The sequence below is a fragment of the Scophthalmus maximus genome, chromosome 7 (assembly GCF_022379125.1).
Source record: "Scophthalmus maximus strain ysfricsl-2021 chromosome 7, ASM2237912v1, whole genome shotgun sequence".
Classification (NCBI taxonomy): Eukaryota; Metazoa; Chordata; class Actinopteri; order Pleuronectiformes; family Scophthalmidae; genus Scophthalmus; species Scophthalmus maximus.
Window position 1 is genome coordinate 5009423 of NC_061521.1, and position 17428 is coordinate 5026850.

General features: G+C 38.2%; 2 protein-coding genes across 5 annotated transcripts; both read left to right on the forward strand.

Annotated features, from left to right (window-relative positions):
* Window positions 1-138: 138 nt before the first annotated feature.
* On the forward strand, window positions 139-8907 carry LOC118315144 (troponin I, fast skeletal muscle). 4 transcript variants are annotated; one of them, XM_035642172.2, is made up of 8 exons: window positions 139-226; window positions 1459-1491; window positions 3145-3184; window positions 3276-3404; window positions 4110-4199; window positions 5246-5419; window positions 5900-7639; window positions 8874-8907. In XM_035642172.2, exons 2-7 carry the CDS (start codon window positions 1484-1486, stop codon window positions 5975-5977), a joined length of 519 nt encoding a protein of 172 aa, XP_035498065.1. In that variant the 5' UTR covers window positions 139-226; window positions 1459-1483; the 3' UTR covers window positions 5978-7639; window positions 8874-8907. The 4 variants fall into 4 exon arrangements, with proteins under 4 accessions (XP_035498065.1, XP_035498066.1, XP_035498067.1 ...); XM_035642173.2 differs by having other exon boundaries at window positions 143-222; XM_035642174.2 differs by lacking the exon at window positions 139-226 and adding an exon at window positions 238-306.
* On the forward strand, window positions 7535-12058 carry LOC118315149 (troponin I, fast skeletal muscle). The gene is made up of 7 exons (XM_035642181.2): window positions 7535-7639; window positions 8874-8906; window positions 9152-9188; window positions 9404-9532; window positions 10754-10843; window positions 10922-11095; window positions 11651-12058. Exons 2-7 carry the CDS (start codon window positions 8899-8901, stop codon window positions 11726-11728), a joined length of 516 nt encoding a protein of 171 aa, XP_035498074.1. The 5' UTR covers window positions 7535-7639; window positions 8874-8898; the 3' UTR covers window positions 11729-12058.
* Window positions 12059-17428: the final 5370 nt, after the last annotated feature.

Consider the following 17428-nt stretch of genomic DNA (forward strand, 5'->3'; position numbering starts at 1 on the left):
GGAGGCGACTTCCTGCAGTAGTTCATGAGGTTCCTCTGAGAGTTGTGGTGGTATTTCTGGAGCCTGCTGGCCCATTGGTCTATAGTGTCTCCACTACCATAAAGAGGGCTGACATTTCTGCTGAGTGGGCACGTCACACCCTATATACCCCGTTTTATTCTTTACTGTAGGGGACTTGGCAGCGTCTCCCCCCCTTCGTCTCCGTCTTCCTCATCACGTTCAGTAGGTGAGAGTCTTACTGCAGCTATTCCTCTTACGCTCTGGCAGGAAACAAAACAGGGAGTCACACTGAGGTCTGATTAGCAGGTGGGAGTTTGGTATATTCTGCAGCGGTGATTTAACTGTATTGGACAGTTTTTTGGTGTGACCTCTGACCTCTGAGGCTGCGTTCAGAGGTTTGGAGGTAGAATCAGAGAGAAGAACCTCTTCAGACAGTAGCTGGGACTTACTGGACTTACTGAAGGACACTATAGGACATTCAGCCCAGGCAGGTTCAAATTTGCACTTAAACCTAAGGTGCAACTGGTACAAATTTGTCACTTTGATGTTTGATTTTTGACTGGGTCTTGTCGCAAATTCATGGCCTTTGGATGCTTCTAGTAAGCTTGTGTGGTGTTGATGACATTTTGAAGCTTGATATTATAAATATATAATATTTACTTCATATTCAATATTTACAGCTCAACATGTCAAATCTGCAGACTGTAGATTTGGCGGCACGTTTATTTTGTGTTTCCATAATTTCTGATTACAGACCTGTTAATATCGAATAATCTTATAATGAAAATATAATTCAATACATTCACTATGTATATGTGAATGAACCACTTATTTACATATTCATTATGCCTTTATTGGACACGTGATTATTGATATTTGTTGAATTGTGAGAAATTGTGATGTCCTAGTATGAATTTCCACAGTGGAAAACTGTATAAAACTGTCAATATATTGTTATCACAACTGTTTTAGGCCCCTATGCTTCTGCACTGAAGTTTTAGTAAAGGTTTTATGGTGTCTGACTCTTCATTTTGTGATCTGAAGAGTTTCTGGAAACTCCTGTGCGAGGTTCTGGTTCGCATGCTCGCACGATGTTGGAGTTGGTGTTAACAGCTCTCACTGCATGCTTTGCGCCACATTTGGTTCCTCTGCTGGTGGCATTTCATGCTCAGGTCTTTGGCTCACTGTAAGAAGTTCCATTTCCAGTAGGAATGTCTTCAGAGGGGGCAACTGTTCTGCTGGAGGGCCCGGGCATCTGACCCCGCCTGTCCAAAATTAGTGGAAACTGGCAGCTGGTTTTCCATGATAGTAAACCATATTATGTTTCCAGCTGGAGGTCAAAGGGTCACTGATCAATAACATGGGGGCAAGAAGACAAGTCCAGTTCAGCTGTGTACAGAGTCAGTGTGCTTTATGGAACCTGTCTGTTTAACTGATGTGTTTTCTGTCTCTGAACAGGGTGTGAAGATCGCCAGCAGCCAAAATGTCTGAGTGAGTACAGTCTTCTTCTTTTTCTACTTCTCCTTCTTCTTCTTCTTCTCTTGTTAACCTGCAAAAGAGAACTAGACTAAACCTGTGAAGATTTAATCTGACTGTAACTTCTTCACTTCAATTTCCTGCTTTGAAACTGTTTTGGAAACTCTTTAAATGTATTTGCCCCCATCTTGGGGCACTTGAACATATCTCAGACTCAGCTTGTCAGGTTTTTATTTCGAGGTTCTATAAATTACAAATAATGTTCAGGAAGGTTTTGGGTTCAAACACCGGTGTTTAAAAAGTTGTAATTTCTGGAATATCTTTGACTTTGTGGTTTTGATTTAGTACAACACTAAATTGAATTGAATTGTTTTTGGAAGGTAATGGAGTTTTGAAACTGTAACTTCCATTTACTTGGTAATTTGTATTTATAAGCAGCTGTTTGTTTTCAGAGGAGCTTTTGAGAAAGAAAAGCTCTTAGTTAATGGGAATACATCAGTGAAGCATAAAGGTCGGCCTTTGGCCTCAGATGGCCAAGTGTTGCTAGCATGTATGAGGAGAGACATGTAAAGCAGATAACAGTAAGATTAACATTTTATCAATCTTTGCTTTAAAAGGGTTGTTGTTTGTTTTCCCACCACATATCACGGCATTATTGATGTAATTGGTCAGTGTCAGCTTTGTCACTTTAATTGTGGATTTATTATACATTGTTATGTAAATGTTGGTGTGACATTATTTATGCCTCATAAAGAAACATTGCTCTGCAAGAATTCTCCCTTACAGCAAGAATTTCTGGTTATCTCTTGAACCCAGTAAAAAAGACCTCTCATTGCTGTGCTGAAGTGGCTTGTTGCCAAGGGCTAGTTCAACATTTTTTGAAAATCGATTTTTTCTTTCCTGTTGTTACGGTAAATGTAAGGCCACAGCAGCCCGGGGTTCTACGGAGGAAGAGAGGCACGCACTGCACCCTTGATTTGATATTTTGCACCCTCAGTTGAAGTTTGAATATAAATGTGTTGTCATTTGATGGTGAGTGGTCGGTGAGCATCTTGTTGGTCTGCGCCGCTGCTCTTTGAGCCTTCTTACCATGGCTGGACAATAAATTCCCAACTCATCTATGCAGTGGCGTGAGGGTTTTCACCATAATACAGTAGTATCATGTCCTGTAATGCTGGTTTATGTCGGTATGTGGTAGCATTCAGCTACGATTCCTCATGGGGACCATGTTGACACACTATATTCACTGTTTGTTGAACCCATATAAAATCAAACCCTAAAAACAATGATTTGTGTTGTATGGACATTGTATGTGCCAAGAATGACCATATGTTGTATGGTCATTCTTAGCAAATTACCCCATTTAAAGCGACTAATTGTGATTTTGAACCTTAATTTTTTCTACAGATTTAACAAACATATGCATGCATATGTAACATGCTGAGCTCTAGGGGGGCCCGTGGACTTTTTTGCATTTAGACAGAGACAAGCCAAGCTTCCCCATTTTCAGTCTTTATACTAAGCTAAGCTAAAAAAAATGCTGGTTGTAGCCTAATATTTGATGTACAGATATGTGGTATCTTATTTAATTAACTTCCAGAAAGTTGATAATTGTCAAAGTAGTCCTTTAATAATGGAAAATATGTTATATTAACGTTTGTCTCAAAGGGTAAAGAAAATGACGTCCAGCCGCAGGCATCACCTTAAGGTGAGTGTAAAACCTCTTCATTTTCAGCAGGGTCTTATCAGCAGTGTTTCAAGTTAACAGTTTACACATAAATGCTTTTATCTCCCTGCAGAGTTTGATGCTGCAGATCGCTGCCGACTGGATCGAGCAGGAGAAGAAGGAAGTTGAGTTGGCGAAGGAGGCCTACATGGCCGAGAACTGCCCCAGCCCTGACCTCAGCGGAGACCAGGCAGCACTCATGGTGAGATGACAACTGCTTTGCCCCGATGTAGCAGTTAGCTTACGCATTTGACAAATTGGATAATTTTAATGATGAAAAGAGAAAAATTTTCAGTGTTATTCCCTAAACTCAAAACTACTGAAGTTCTTATTCGTGTCAACAGCTGTTTAATGCTTAAAGTTGACATGCATAAAAAACATTTTATTTTTTGTGTATTTTGGGTGATAAAACAGACAAAGGATACGAGCACAGGTCAACAATGTGTATTTTTGGTGCATTTTGTTTGCGAAAAAGTATTGAGATCTTTTTCTGAAGTAAAGCTTAAGCAGCAAAATGCTTTTTATAGATAAAATTGAATGTTGTTGAGTGTCTGTTATGCAAAATGGCACAATTATGAGTTTTACATCTATCTTATACAGTTTTAAAGTATTGCATCGCTCCTAGGTATCAACACATCACTTAAATTATCCAGTGTTAAAGTGGAGCTAACTTTGATCCATTTTACACTCTGTTAAATTGTTTAATTTAACAAAGCATCACATTATATAAGAATCAAGTTTTGTTGTGTCTAAATCTGAAAAGTAACTGCAACTGTATCTGTCAGATAAACGTAGTGTAGTTGAGTAAAAGTCCAATATCCCCCTCTGAAATAATGTGGAAAGTAAAAATGAAGTAACATCTGACAAAGAACAACTGAAGTTTGTTTATGTATTTATTTGTCAACAGGAAATTTGCAAGAAGCTCCAACAGGCCATTGACAAGATCGATGAGGCGAGGTACGATACTGAGGCCAAAGTTCAGAAGGCCGACACGGAGGTGAGAGGCACGAGATAGAGGCAATAAAAAGTAGACAAAATATACATGAGATATATACACATAAGCATGAATGTGAGAATGCACATGAAAATAGTTTAGGGTCCAAATAATAAAGTGCATATGAGTGCACAGTCATAAAGGGATTGATTGATCCAATGGGCCAGACCACAACCTGAGCACAAGTGTAAAGCAAATGCATTATCAACCCAAATCAGAAGAGACAAGTGAATGAAGAAAATGACAGCCCAGGGAAATGACAGTAAGGAACTGAGAGTGTGCATGGGTGAGAGGAGGAAAGGCAAATGAATGAGAATTAAACTATGACAGAAGCATTAATAAGAGTAGTCTTCCTAACTGAACTTACGCTAGAGCTTCATTTATTATGAAGACAAAAAAACATCCAAGACCTCTCTGTGTGGAGTTCGCATGTTCTGTGTTCCCTGTGGGGTTCTGTCCGGGTACTCCGGCTTCCCCCCACAGTCCAAAGACATGCAGATTGGAGTTAGGTTAATTGGAGACTCTAAAGTCACCCTGTATATGAATGGCTGTTTGTCTTGTCTCTGTATGTGGGCCCTGTGATGGGCTGACGACCTGTCCAGGGTCTTCTCGCCCAATGACAGCTGGGATTGGCACTGACCACCTGTGGATAAAGCGGTATAGATAATAATTGATGGATGGCCCGAGTATCATTTTACATCAGACCTTTTTTATGGCTGTCCTTGGATTCCTTTTGGATTTGGTTCATGGATAGTTCGGATAGGGTAAAACATATTTTAACCTGTTCCCTAAAGTTGTAGTAATTCATATTTTTACCACTCAGACAAATGGCAGCTTAAAGACAGAAGAGTTAAGATTTGCAAAAAATAACTCACTGTTATCTCATAACACTATAATCCAGTCTGCATTTGTAGAAAACAAAAAACATTATTTGACAATCATCTGGGACCCTCCACTTTGTTTAATCCTGTGGAGGAAGTACGACACATTCTTTTGAGCTGCTGGTTTGACATTTAAACAAATACGTCGTGATATTTCTCCGTCTCCAGATTGACGATCTGAAGCTGAAGGTGGTTGAGCTGGCCGGAGTAAAGAAACCCGCCCTGAAGAAGGTTCGTATGTCTGCTGACGCCATGCTGCAGGCTCTGCTGGGAGGAAAACACAAAGTGAACATGGACCTGAGGGCCAACCTGAAGCAGGTCAAGAAGGAGGTCAAAGAGGAGGTGAGGAACAAATTAAAAAAAAAAAAAAAAAAAAAAAAAGCTGATCACTGATTTTATATGTGGCACTGAAAAAGAACTCTGACTAAAACAGTTTCAGCTGCTGCCAATCGTGAGCTCTTAAAACCTTACTTTATTAAACTCTGCCGGTGCATAAACATTTACTTCAGAGATTGTATCTAAATATGATAGAGAATAAGGAGAAATTTTTAAATATTTTTACTGCACTGACAGTTTTAATTATGAAGAAAATAAGAAAGATATTCTTCCTGTGGGATGGATGAGAACTGTCTACGCAGGATTGTAGTGGCTGCAGGTTGATTTTTATACTCAGGTGAAATGAGTGGAAACCAGTGGCTGACTGGAAGGAAAAAGTTTAAAATTCAATAGAATAGGGAACATTCAAGGCACATGTTTGTTGTAATTCAAGCACTAATGTTTTCTTAATGTTAAAAATTTGCCTTTGTGCCGTTGTGTTTCCAGCCAACAGAGGCGGTCGGCGACTGGCGTAAAAACATCGAGGATAAAGCCGACAGGAAGAAGATGTTCGAGACTTCCTAAAACAGTCCTGGAGTGGCAAAGACGTCAGGGGAGAGTCGTTTTTCGTCTGAGGTCTGAGTGACTGAATTTCTCTGAGTTCCAACAGGACACACAGAGACAAGAGTTTAGACACTTTTTCTTTTTTTTCTTTTTGTGATACCGTCCCCCCTCAATAGAGACTGAACTAAACCAAAGTAACAGTTAAATCACCTGACAGAAACATTAGTTTTAAAATGTACACGTTTTCATGGAGTCATCAGAAATAAATGTTTTGAAATAAGAAATAATTTGTTTGCTACTTTTATCCACGTTTTATCATTCTTCACTTTGTTTTTCCCAAATCACACTCCATCAAAGTAGAATCCCGCGTGCAGCAGCCATTAGTGGGTTACACCACTGACTTTGGTACAGAAGGCCAGGGTTCAATTCCAGGTCATCCCAGTGAAGGCTCTCCTACTTGACTTGTTGATTGTAAGTCGCTTTGGACAAAAGCAACAACAAAACAATTGTAATGTAGAACCACACACTGAGATCTCAATCGTCATGTAACAAGTTTTTTCATCTGCATAAGGACAGTTTGAGAGATTTCTCTACCTCAAACAAACTAATTTACCAGTCAGTGAAATTCTACTTCAAAACTAAAAATGTATTTAGAGAAATGTCGATACTACAAAATAAAAATCTGCTATTCATCATATCTCAATATTAAAACTGAGCCCCAAAAGTCCTGTTCTTGTGCAACAAATTAAAAAATCGGTTACAATATTCTAAGTGGTTTTCCAATATTTAATTAAAGTCTGTGTGCTAAAGGAAGGTACAACATTTTGGCAAGATTTTTGTATTTGTGTACTTTTTTCAGAAAGTAGGAGGATGCATCTCACTTTCATGTCTACATTTAAAGCGCAGAGCTGGAGCCATGAAGTGGTTAGCTTAGCTTAGCATGAAGGTCGGATGCAGAGGGAAACAGCTAGCCTGGATCTGTCCACGAACACACAAATATGAAATCGATATCCATCCAAGCATCTTGCTTTCTTTTTCCCAAAACGTTGATCTAAGAAATACAGCAAAAAAACAGAAAGAAAAAAAACTTTTCCTACTATTTTTAAAACAACTTTGCTGTGTTTGTCTAACGACATGATAAGATGAAGAACCTAGTGAGAACCTGTTTAATGGAAACCACATGTCAAACTCAAGAACACAGAGCTTTATATATTGTCCAGAAGTCTTCATGCATTTAAAACAGATTAAATTAAGAAGAAGAATTCCATTTGATGTGGCAGTGCAGTGGTTAAAAATATTTGTGTTGACGTTGAAGATACTGCTTCAAAAATCAACATAAAAACTAAACTTAAATCACAATTTAATGGGGAATTCAGTTTGAAAGGCAGATTATCGAGCTGTTGAAGGAATGGTCTTATATCCAGTAAATCTTGAAGCCTTCAGATCAGTCTTTTCACAGGGAGGGTGATTAGCAGAGCAGGGCTGGGCCGGGTGTATTTCAGGAGCTCATCGGCCCATTGGTCTGGCCAGGAATCCATTCCCATAAAGAGGAACTGGGCAATTTGCTGAGGCATCGCAAACCACCATATATACCCTATTTCATTTTTCACTGTCTGTGGCTTTGGCAGTGTCTCCTTTTCTTCCACCAAGTGTGTCTTGTCCTCTTCTTCCTCCTCTCAATAGGTGAGAAATCTACTTTCTTTCCCTTTTCCCAGCTTCTCTGAGAGCAGCATCTTTTATATTATAAAAAAAAGATCTTCATTGCAGCCACATGTCAACCAGACTCTGTTTCTAGCGATCAAAATTTTAAACAGGGCGATGGACATTTGTTTCTACATATTTGACCCTTCCTAACATCCTGAAGTTGCTTTCTGTATGTTAGTCATGCCATTTGACATTTTACTGACAGCCCTAAATTTATGTGTTGTGTTTTATGACGCTGGAGCTGTTCGCAGCTCCATGTTAGAAGGTGATTGTAGACCAAAAAACTATCACACTCAGGCAGGTAAAATACCAGTTGTTTAAATTTGATGCCTAAAAGCCTGAAGTGAGAAATAATTTGTAAAAACATCTTTTTAATTGAGATGAATTCTTTACATGTGAATAACCAAATTTCTTAAAATTAAACACTTTTTGTTGATGAGAACATGGTAAGGTCCATGTTTAAAGTATACTGCCTGTAATATTTTACTGTCTGTGTCATGGTGGACAGACTTAATGACCAGCGAGTGCTTGATTAACCTTTCGATAAATATGAAAATTAGGTTGATGGTATTATGGGTTAGTAGGATAGTTAATTTGGCTTTGTCTACAGGATGTTTTGTTCTTCATTTTTGACTGATAATTGTTATAAGTTGTAAAATGTGTTAATTTTAAGCTTTTAAATTTAAAAAGACAAACAAAATTGTGGAACTGTTTGGGTCTGCTTGGTCTGTCGAGTCACTGTAAAATGTAATTTTCTCCTAAAAGAAAAAATAACTTAACTAAACAACACTGTTTTACTTTTAGTTGAGTTAATAATATCAAAAAGATATCACATCACTGGACTTGGACTTAACATCTTACCATTCAAAGTAATTTAAAGATATTAATGATCATCTTTAGCTAATGATGTCTAATTGAAGAATTGTTCAAATTAACCATTCATTCGATAGGCTCATAAATTTTGGGGTGCGACACTCGATCCTGAGCTTCCCAGTTTAGTTCAGTTGACGTTGCTTCTCTTCAGCTGTGGCCTCAGATCACGTTACAGCACAAATATTCTCGTCCATCCGTCTCCATCAGAGCGATAGAATATGCTGATCTCAGAGAACCTCACACTGCTGTCCTTATCTGAACGGCTGTAGCATTCAGCAGAGGTCATAACAAGAGTGGAAATGTTCCTCCCCTCAGTGTATTTTTATGTTTCTTCATGCAGCTTGTGAACTGAAAAAAACACCAAGATGTCTGAGTAAGTCTGAGCAATTTGAGCAGTCTGAAATTTCTGTGCAAAAATGTTCTTGTCTACAAGCACATACTGTCGGAATCTATGGAATCTAAAATATAATTTGAAAATAGTTAAACAAAAGCAATATTGGTGACAGCTTTGCAATTTGTTTTTAAATAGTCAACAATATTACCCTGAAATGGATGGACGTTAAATTTCCCAGTGAATATGAGGTTAACTGCTTTGTGAAACCACTTCCTCTCAAACAGGAAAAAGATGACCTCCAGCCGCAGGCATCATCTGAAGGTAAAACCACCACTTAAAAATATAAATTTCTGTTTAAATTAATGCCATTACAGGTGAATTCTTTATAGCATTTTTCTTCCCCTCACCCAGTGCAACAGTGAGATTTATCGAGACACTGATTGTTGGTTTTGGTCTTTCCATGGGAAAATCACCAGAGTTATCCTCAGAACATCCCATATTTCTGAATGACCATGTCTCTGTTGTTTGTCCTGCAGAGCTTGATTCTTCAGATCGCTCTGAACTGGATCGAGGAGGAGAAAAAAGAAAAAGTAGCGACAAAGGAGGCCTACATGCGTGACAACTGTCCTGCCCCCGAGATGAGTGGAGACCAGGCCGCTCTCATGGTAAGAGGAACATCATTGTGTCCCTGAAAAAGTGAAGTTCTCATATGGTTCAGAATAATGACAAACACTGAAGTTTGACTGAAACTTTAACTGATCAGTAAAATGTTATAATTTAGTCTACTTTTAGTACCATTAGGGTGGTTTCCAAATTTGGCTAAATTCCAGAGGTTTATTTACTTAAAGGGAGACACAGTCAGAGACGTGAACTGAAGGGACAGCAGCATACAGGTGTTTTTTATAAAAAAAAAGAGTTTTATGTAGTGTAGACTTTTTTATCATCCTCCATTTCAAGAGCAACAGTGACATTCATTTTTGGCTGCTTTAAAACCCTTGTAATGTAATTTGTGTTAGAAATCTGAGCCATACAAGTTTTTAGTTTTAGAAACTTTCTGATATCACTATCTGAGATGTACATTGCAAATTATTGTCCATAAACTTGCTTGGAAATCATAGAAAATAAAAACAGTACTTAAAACTTCAGACCTTTTTAAAATCATCACAATCAGTTGTCCTTCAATATCAGAATATCTATTGATAATTGTCAGTACATCAAATGGCACACAGCAAAAATAATAGCTGTTAGTGAATACTATGTTCTTATTTTTTCTAAATGTGAACAAATATAGGTTAAAATAGCAAGGCTCAAGCCAGCCTACAGCATAACTCACTGAATCCATAACAATATTTATTTTCTTTTTCTTGTTAAAGTTCACATCTGTTCATGTCAATGAAGGCATTTAACATTTATTACAACATTAGCAAAAAGACTAATCTACTAAATGAAAATCTAGCGAGGCTACTGGAAAACCAATGTACTTTAGAGAAACGGATTAAAATTCCAGTAGGAGAAAACTGCTTACCTAGATGCATCCAGTGAAAAAAAGATTTACAACAGCACAGTCTGACATGATTTGTGTATAAAATAAGTATATAAAAAAGGTTATAGTAGCTACACAAACCATCTCTGAAGAATTAATGTGTTGAACAAAGGAAACAAAATGTTTGCATGACTGTAAGACTACAGACTCTACAGAGAGCTCACATCTTCACAGAGGCAAAAATGTTTCAGAAATGTTTTAACTTTTGCTCGATTTTTACAAAATGGTTTCAGACAGGGTTCAATGTAGCCACATAGAGTTGGTTGTTTGACTTTTTTTAAATATCAGTGCATCAAAACGTATGTGACTCACTGTTTATGTAACATGAGAACTGTATCAACAGGAGGTCTGCAAGAAGCTCCAAGCCCTCATTGACAAGGTCGATGAGGAGAGGTATGATGCAGAGGCCAAGGTGCAGAAGGCCGACAAGGAGGTAAAGGTCCTCTGACATTATCACAGCACCAGCAGCCTGCTGAAGGACAGCAAACTAATAGAGCTTTCCCTGCTATAGATTGAAGACCTGAAGATCAAAGTGGTGGACCTGAGAGGTGTGAAAAAACCCGCTCTGAAGAAGGTTCGTATGTCTGCTGACTCAATGCTGCAGGCTCTGCTGGGCTCCAAACACAAGGTGACCATGGACTTGAGGTCCAACCTGAAGCAGGTGAAGAAGGAGGTGAAAGAGGAGGTGAGTTTAAAGTTGTCTTTGACTTTCATATTTTTAGTAAGTAGCTGGCAGATGTGTCGCTATAAGAAGTAAAAGATCTGCAAATGCTGTTGAATTATCAATATTTGTTCAAACCTGATACATTATATTAGTATTTTAATCAGGTAATTAACTGATATAGCAATATTTGATGATTAAACCTGTGTAATTCTAGCACTTTGGTGTTTGTTAACCGCAGACTACATGCCTTTCATACTTCAAAAGTGTTGTAGTCTGCACAAGTCTGTAGCCAAGATTCCAAAATGACTGAAGTGTCATAGTAAATCCCAGGTGACCCACATTCCAATAGAACCTTCAGTAAAATGTCGGTGGAAATATTTGATCTGTTCATTGATTTAGTTGACTTAACGCCAGTCAGTTTAACTATGTTGTATTCAAATGATGATGTAATGTTGGTTTGGTAAAAGTTCCAAACTCCCAAATGAATGATTGAGAATAAATTTGTTAACCCAAGGCTGAGATGACTTCTCTCATATGATCGTCTGTTCTAACAGATTTTTTTCCTTTCTCCTGCAGACTACAGATACAGTTGGGGACTGGCGTAAGAACATTGAGGACAAGGCTGACAGGAAGAAGATGTTCGAGACCTCCTAAACCTACTGCTGCTGTTTGTTGTTCCCTTTATATGAACTCCACGTGTCTAATATCTGTTGGCTGAAACAAGTGGCTTATTTTTATTTTTATTTTTTCAGTTAAATCATGGCGCAGGTTTTAGGTTTTCAGCATGTATGAGAGGAGTCACTCTTATGGTATCTGAAGGTTTTTTTGCACTTTGTTTTGTCTGGACAGAAGGGGAGGAATGAAATTTCGAGAGTTTCTGCAGGTTCACACAGCAACAAGTCTTAAACTCCACGCATTCAAGGAAACATTCACACAAACCCAACCATGATGAACAAACCCAATAAAGTAATTTGTGGAAGAAAATAAGTGTCTTTTTTTCGTCTTTTTTCATCATCCTCTTTAACATTTAGTGGGTTAAGATTAAGAAATTCTGAGATTAAAAATCTAAAATAAAGCCTTGTAAATAGTTAAAAATGTGAAATAATATTTAAATGATTATTAACATGCTGCTATGATTACAATCCTGTTTGGAAATGCTGAATCTCTAAATCATTCACTTATTTTTCTAAGTTCTAATTTAATATTCAAATAATATTTAAACATTAAAAGAATTGTCATAACCCAATGAAACCTTATATTGAAACTGATTATGATCAATAAACGATAATGCTCTGCCCCATAATTTGAGTATTATGACAATTTCAAAAAGTATAAAATTCGAGAGCCCCCATTACAGTTTTTAATCATGTTTTTTTGTATATGTGTAATTTGTACGTATATGTATGTATAATTAAAAAGTGCATCATAAATATTGTCTATGCTTCATGGAACATACATGCTTCTTGCATTATATTTTATATGTGCTCCTATCTGATAGTGCAGCACTTTAGTTTCACTGGTCACTGAATGTATTTCATCAGGGCCTTCGATAAAAACCCTGAACCTGCCAAAGAATTTGGATCATTGTTCCTGTTTGAATACAGAATGTGTCTTTGTTTCAAAAGCTGCACACAACAGTAGCACCTCAGGGATTGGTCGAGCTGGCTCCTCCAGCTGCTACCTATGTTTCATGCAGCTGCCACGACTGGTTGAGGTAAGAGGAGAGAAATAGACTGTCAGAGGACAAAGTTCTTGTAATGACAATGATAATATTGACACTTTTAGATGTAATGATGTTGTTAATAATGAAAATAATAATAATAACAACAAGGGTTTGATGGCTGAAGCCTCTGCCTCCCATTCTACTTTTACAAACTCTGGGAACCACAAGTAATCCTGAGTTTACAGAGCGAAGTGATATATTGGGATAATATGGAACTATGATCTCTGTAAGATATGACACATGATTATTAAGTACTTTTTTTTTTTTTAAAAAGGCTTTGAATTCTAGGCTGAATTTTACAGGAAGCCAATGCAGAGATGCTAATAATGGAGAAATATCATCTCTTTTTGAAGTTCCTGTCAAAATTAACTGGAAGCTTTTCACAGATTTGTTGGGGCATCCTAACACTAATGAATAATAGTAGTCCAGTCTAGAAGTAACAAATGCATGGACTAGTTTTTGAGCATCCCTTTGAGATAGGATGTTTCTAATGTTCTTGATATTGCGCAAGTAAAAAAAAGGCTATATATTTTAGGTTTTGAAATTCCTGTCTCTTGTGAAAGTGTAGCAACAAGGTGATACAACCAATTATGACAGTTCCCCTGCACATATGTTAATTCATTTTGTTATGTCCATCAAGATGGACAGATTTCTGACAAAACCGAGGTCATAGTACCCGGCCCTTAACACCGCAGAGAAATACTATCTGAGCATATAGTTACCTTGGACGGCATTCCTATAGCCTCCATTTCTACTGTGAGGAACCTTGGAGTTATCTTTGACCAGGACAGTCACACATAAAACAAGCCTCCAGGACAGGCTTCTTTCACCTCCGCAATGTCAAGAACATTAGAAACATCTTATCTCCAAAGGATGCTGAAAAACTAGTCCATGCATTTGTTACTTCTAGACTGGACTACTGTAATTCATTACTGTTAGGATGCCCCAGTAAGTCTGTGAAAAGCCTCCAGTTAATCCAAAATGCTGCAGCAGGAGTTCTGACAGGATTTAGAAAAATCATATTTCTCCAGTGTAAGCATCTCTACATTGGCTTCCTGTAAAACTCAGAATAGAATTCAAAATCCTGCTCCTAATCTACAAAGCCCTTAATAATCAGGCTCCATCATATCTTACAGCGCTCATAGTTCCATATTATCCCAATAGATCATTTCACTCTGTAAACTCAGGACTACTTGTGGTTCCCAGAGTCTGTAAAAGTAGAACAGGAGGCAGAGCCTTCAGCCACCAGGCTCCTCTCCTCTGGAACCAGCTCCCTGTTTGTGCCAGGGAGGCAGATACCCTCATCACATTTAAAGTTAAACTTAAAACCTTCCTCTTTGATAAAGCTTATAGTTAGAGCGGCTCAGGTGTTTACTAAACCATTTCTTTACTATGCTGCTATAGGCCTAGACTGCTGGGGGAAGTTATATCATGAGGATTTCTCTCCCTCTCCCTCTCTCTCTCCTCTCCCCCATGTATTTACATTACATGTCACTAACTCTGTTTTCTCTCTCTCCTAGTGTATCTCTGACCCCAGAGCTGCAGGATCCAGACTAATAACATCATTGCATTTATAAGTGTCAGTATTTCCATAATTATAAGTATCAGTCTGGTAGAGATTAAAGCAACTGTTATCCAACTCCTCTCTCCCCCGATATGATTACATCACATGGCACTAACCCTTTCTGTGTTTTCTCTCTCTCCTAGTGTATCTCTGACTCCTGAGCTGCAGCACCCAAACCCGTCATTATTATTAATATTATTTTTATTATGAATAACAACAACAACAACAACATAATTGCATCTAAAAGTGTCAGTATTATTTTTGTAATTATAAGTATCAGTTTGGTAAAGATTAAAGCAGCGGTTGCACAACTGTTCTCTCTCTCTCTTTTCTCTTCCTGTCTCTTCTCTTCCCCTCTTCCTGCCCAACTCTCCTCTCTCCTCCATTTGTCTCCTCACCCCAACCGGTCGAGACAGACGGCCGCCTACAACTGAGTCCGGTTCTGCCATAGATTTCTTCCTGTTAAAAGGGAGTTTTTTCTCTGTACAGTCGCCAAATCACAGAATGAGCAAGCACTGAGCAAGTGCTTGCTCATTGTAGGATTTGTCTGTTAGGTTTTCTCTATAATATTGTATTATTGACCTTACTATATAAAGTGCCTTGAGACAATGCATGTTATGATTTGGCGCTGTACAAATAACATTTAATGTAATTGAATTGAACTGTTCCTGGTCTCTCTCTCTCTCCCCCTCTATCCCAAATGTCTTCTCTTTCAGTGAGGTAAAGATGGCCGACCACCTCTGGTTCTGTTGGAGGTCTTTTCTCTCCACTGTCCACAAGTGTTTTCTCATAGTGGGAACTGTTGGGTTTCTCTCAGTACCATCATAAAGTCTTGAGCTTTCTGCATTGAAAGATTGGAAATTATTATTATTATTATTACTTTTGTTGTTGTTGTACATATTTTTTGTCATTGGTTGTTTAATGTTTAGGACTCAAGATGTCTCTGATTCTGCATAGCCACTTTAACATGTTGGATCAGTTTTAACCATGTGTACCAAATAAATTTGTAACTGTCATATCATGTGTTCATAACTACCAGCTTCCTCATGAGAAATCAAGTATAACAACAACAGACACAACATTTTTATTTTGTCTACTTTTCTTTTGTATTATTTTTCATCTGTACTACAGGTGTCAAATAATGTGCAACATGTCACTTGCCGAGAGTTTTGATCATAGACTTTTATTCTTCCTCTGCATTAGACATTTTCCTGTGACTGTGAATTAACATGGTATGTTCAGTTAATGAGTCCAGAGGGTGTCAAGTCTCTATAGACTCGTGATGTGTTGTGGGGATGATTCAAAATTTAATTCTTATAGTTAAATAATGATTAAAGTCACCGCTCCGTTCACTGATAAGCCTCACCTCACATAAACACAGACACACACACACACACACACACACATACACACAGAGATAGATGCCCTCACACTCCTTGTATGGTGCTTCAAGCTCTTGCCTCCGGCCAGCTGAGGGCCCTAGGCTTTGGGCCTCTAGAGTTTCTTTAGCAGCTAACTTTGTCCCCTTGGCCTCCTGGGGAATGTGAGAAGATGCCTCTGAGTTATATTTGGATAATGTGACTTCACCAAGACACCCTTTGAAAAAAAACCACTGTGCGACGGAAGTCACCAGTCTGCTGTCTCAGTCAGGTACAGACAGTCTGTAATTCTGCTGGATTTTCACAGCATCTATCTGCCATTATAAAGACAGTAATACCATGGGTTTTCTTTATGTGGCCAGTGGCCACCTTTAACTGGGCTGTGCTTTAGACTCCCATCTTTGCACTACGTAGTGCATTCTGGTGCATTCAGGTGCAGTGCTCGCAGCAGTCCTCTTATTGTGCAGTTTATTATTCAACCTCAGAAACCAACCGGTACTCTGAAGGTCTGACCATAGGAGGCTTTAAAACAGGGATGGTCATATTGGCGCTTATTAGCTTTGTCACCATCCAGTTTTACTGAGGCGCCCGCACCACACAAACTGCTCCATAAAAGATGAGTGATTCACACACAGTAAATGGCATAAATGTCTATTGAATGAATTGCAAACTGATGACCATTTATCGACCAAGCTAAGCTAATAAGCTAAAACACTTTAAACATATGCCTTCAGATGGAACTGGACCTTAACCTGTGGTGTCAGTGGATCTAATTATTACTAGTCATCATTCAAGAAAGGCCAAGCACCTGATATTTTAATTGGTGTGTAGGCATATATACTCACACTTCATTCTGCTGTTCTTCTGTTGACCCCTGATATATTTTTGGTGTTATTCACTCTTTAAAGGAGACATATGTTGTTGGTTTTTTTCCGTTTTCTCATTTCCTCTAGTAGGGTAAAAGAAATTTGTATGTAAAAGGTCTCCACAGGCGGTCAATTGAGTTCCTCTCCCCGACAGAAAATGTTGCTCCTGAAACACCCAACAAAAAAAAGCGAGAGCGAGAAAACTTCCTAAATGTGCTGGAGGCGGTTGACCAATCAGAATAGAGTTGGCCAACTGGCTAATTAGAGCAGACTAGGATTTAAAGAGACAGGAGATATATGAACAATTGTTTCAGACAGAGGTTCAAAAGAGGAGCTGCAGTAATTAAATCTCCTGCAAAAATAGCTATTGGAAGATTAACAGTTTTAACAAGGAGGAAAGAGGCAACATTTGTAATTAGCAATTGTTTCCTGCTTTATTTCAACAGATGTGGGAGCAGCTGGCTGACGGTGCTTACAAGTGTTTGTTTACCTCAGCGAGCGATGGTTGTTAAACCAGGCCAGTAATGTTTTCACAGAAAAATCTTCACATAGGATTTTTTTTTTCTGCTTAAGGGTGGATACATAGCAAAAAATTATAAACTGAATTCTGCATATATTTGTAAGGTGTTAGGTGGAAGTAGTTCGTTTTAATCAACACAAGCACTAAAAACTTTTGGATCATACGGTTACAGACCGTCCACTGAACGGAAGACATGGTCTCATTACATAGTGGCATTTGCTTTGCCTACAATTCATCACATTTTATATATTTTTTTACATTACATTACATTCATTCAGACGCTTTTGTCTAAAGCGACTTAA

What these genes read in the sequence shown, in the direction of transcription:
- LOC118315149 (XM_035642181.2), top strand. An exon ending in GCCGCAGGCATCATCTGAAG is followed by an intron (nt 9,189 to 9,403) that starts GTAAAACCACCA and finishes TTTGTCCTGCAG; the next exon opens with AGCTTGATTCTTCAGATCGC. An exon ending in TGCAGAAGGCCGACAAGGAG is followed by an intron (nt 10,844 to 10,921) that starts GTAAAGGTCCTC and finishes TCCCTGCTATAG; the next exon opens with ATTGAAGACCTGAAGATCAA.
- LOC118315144 (XM_035642172.2), top strand. An exon ending in TTCAGAAGGCCGACACGGAG is followed by an intron (nt 4,200 to 5,245) that starts GTGAGAGGCACG and finishes CTCCGTCTCCAG; the next exon opens with ATTGACGATCTGAAGCTGAA. An exon ending in AGAAGGAGGTCAAAGAGGAG is followed by an intron (nt 5,420 to 5,899) that starts GTGAGGAACAAA and finishes TTGTGTTTCCAG; the next exon opens with CCAACAGAGGCGGTCGGCGA.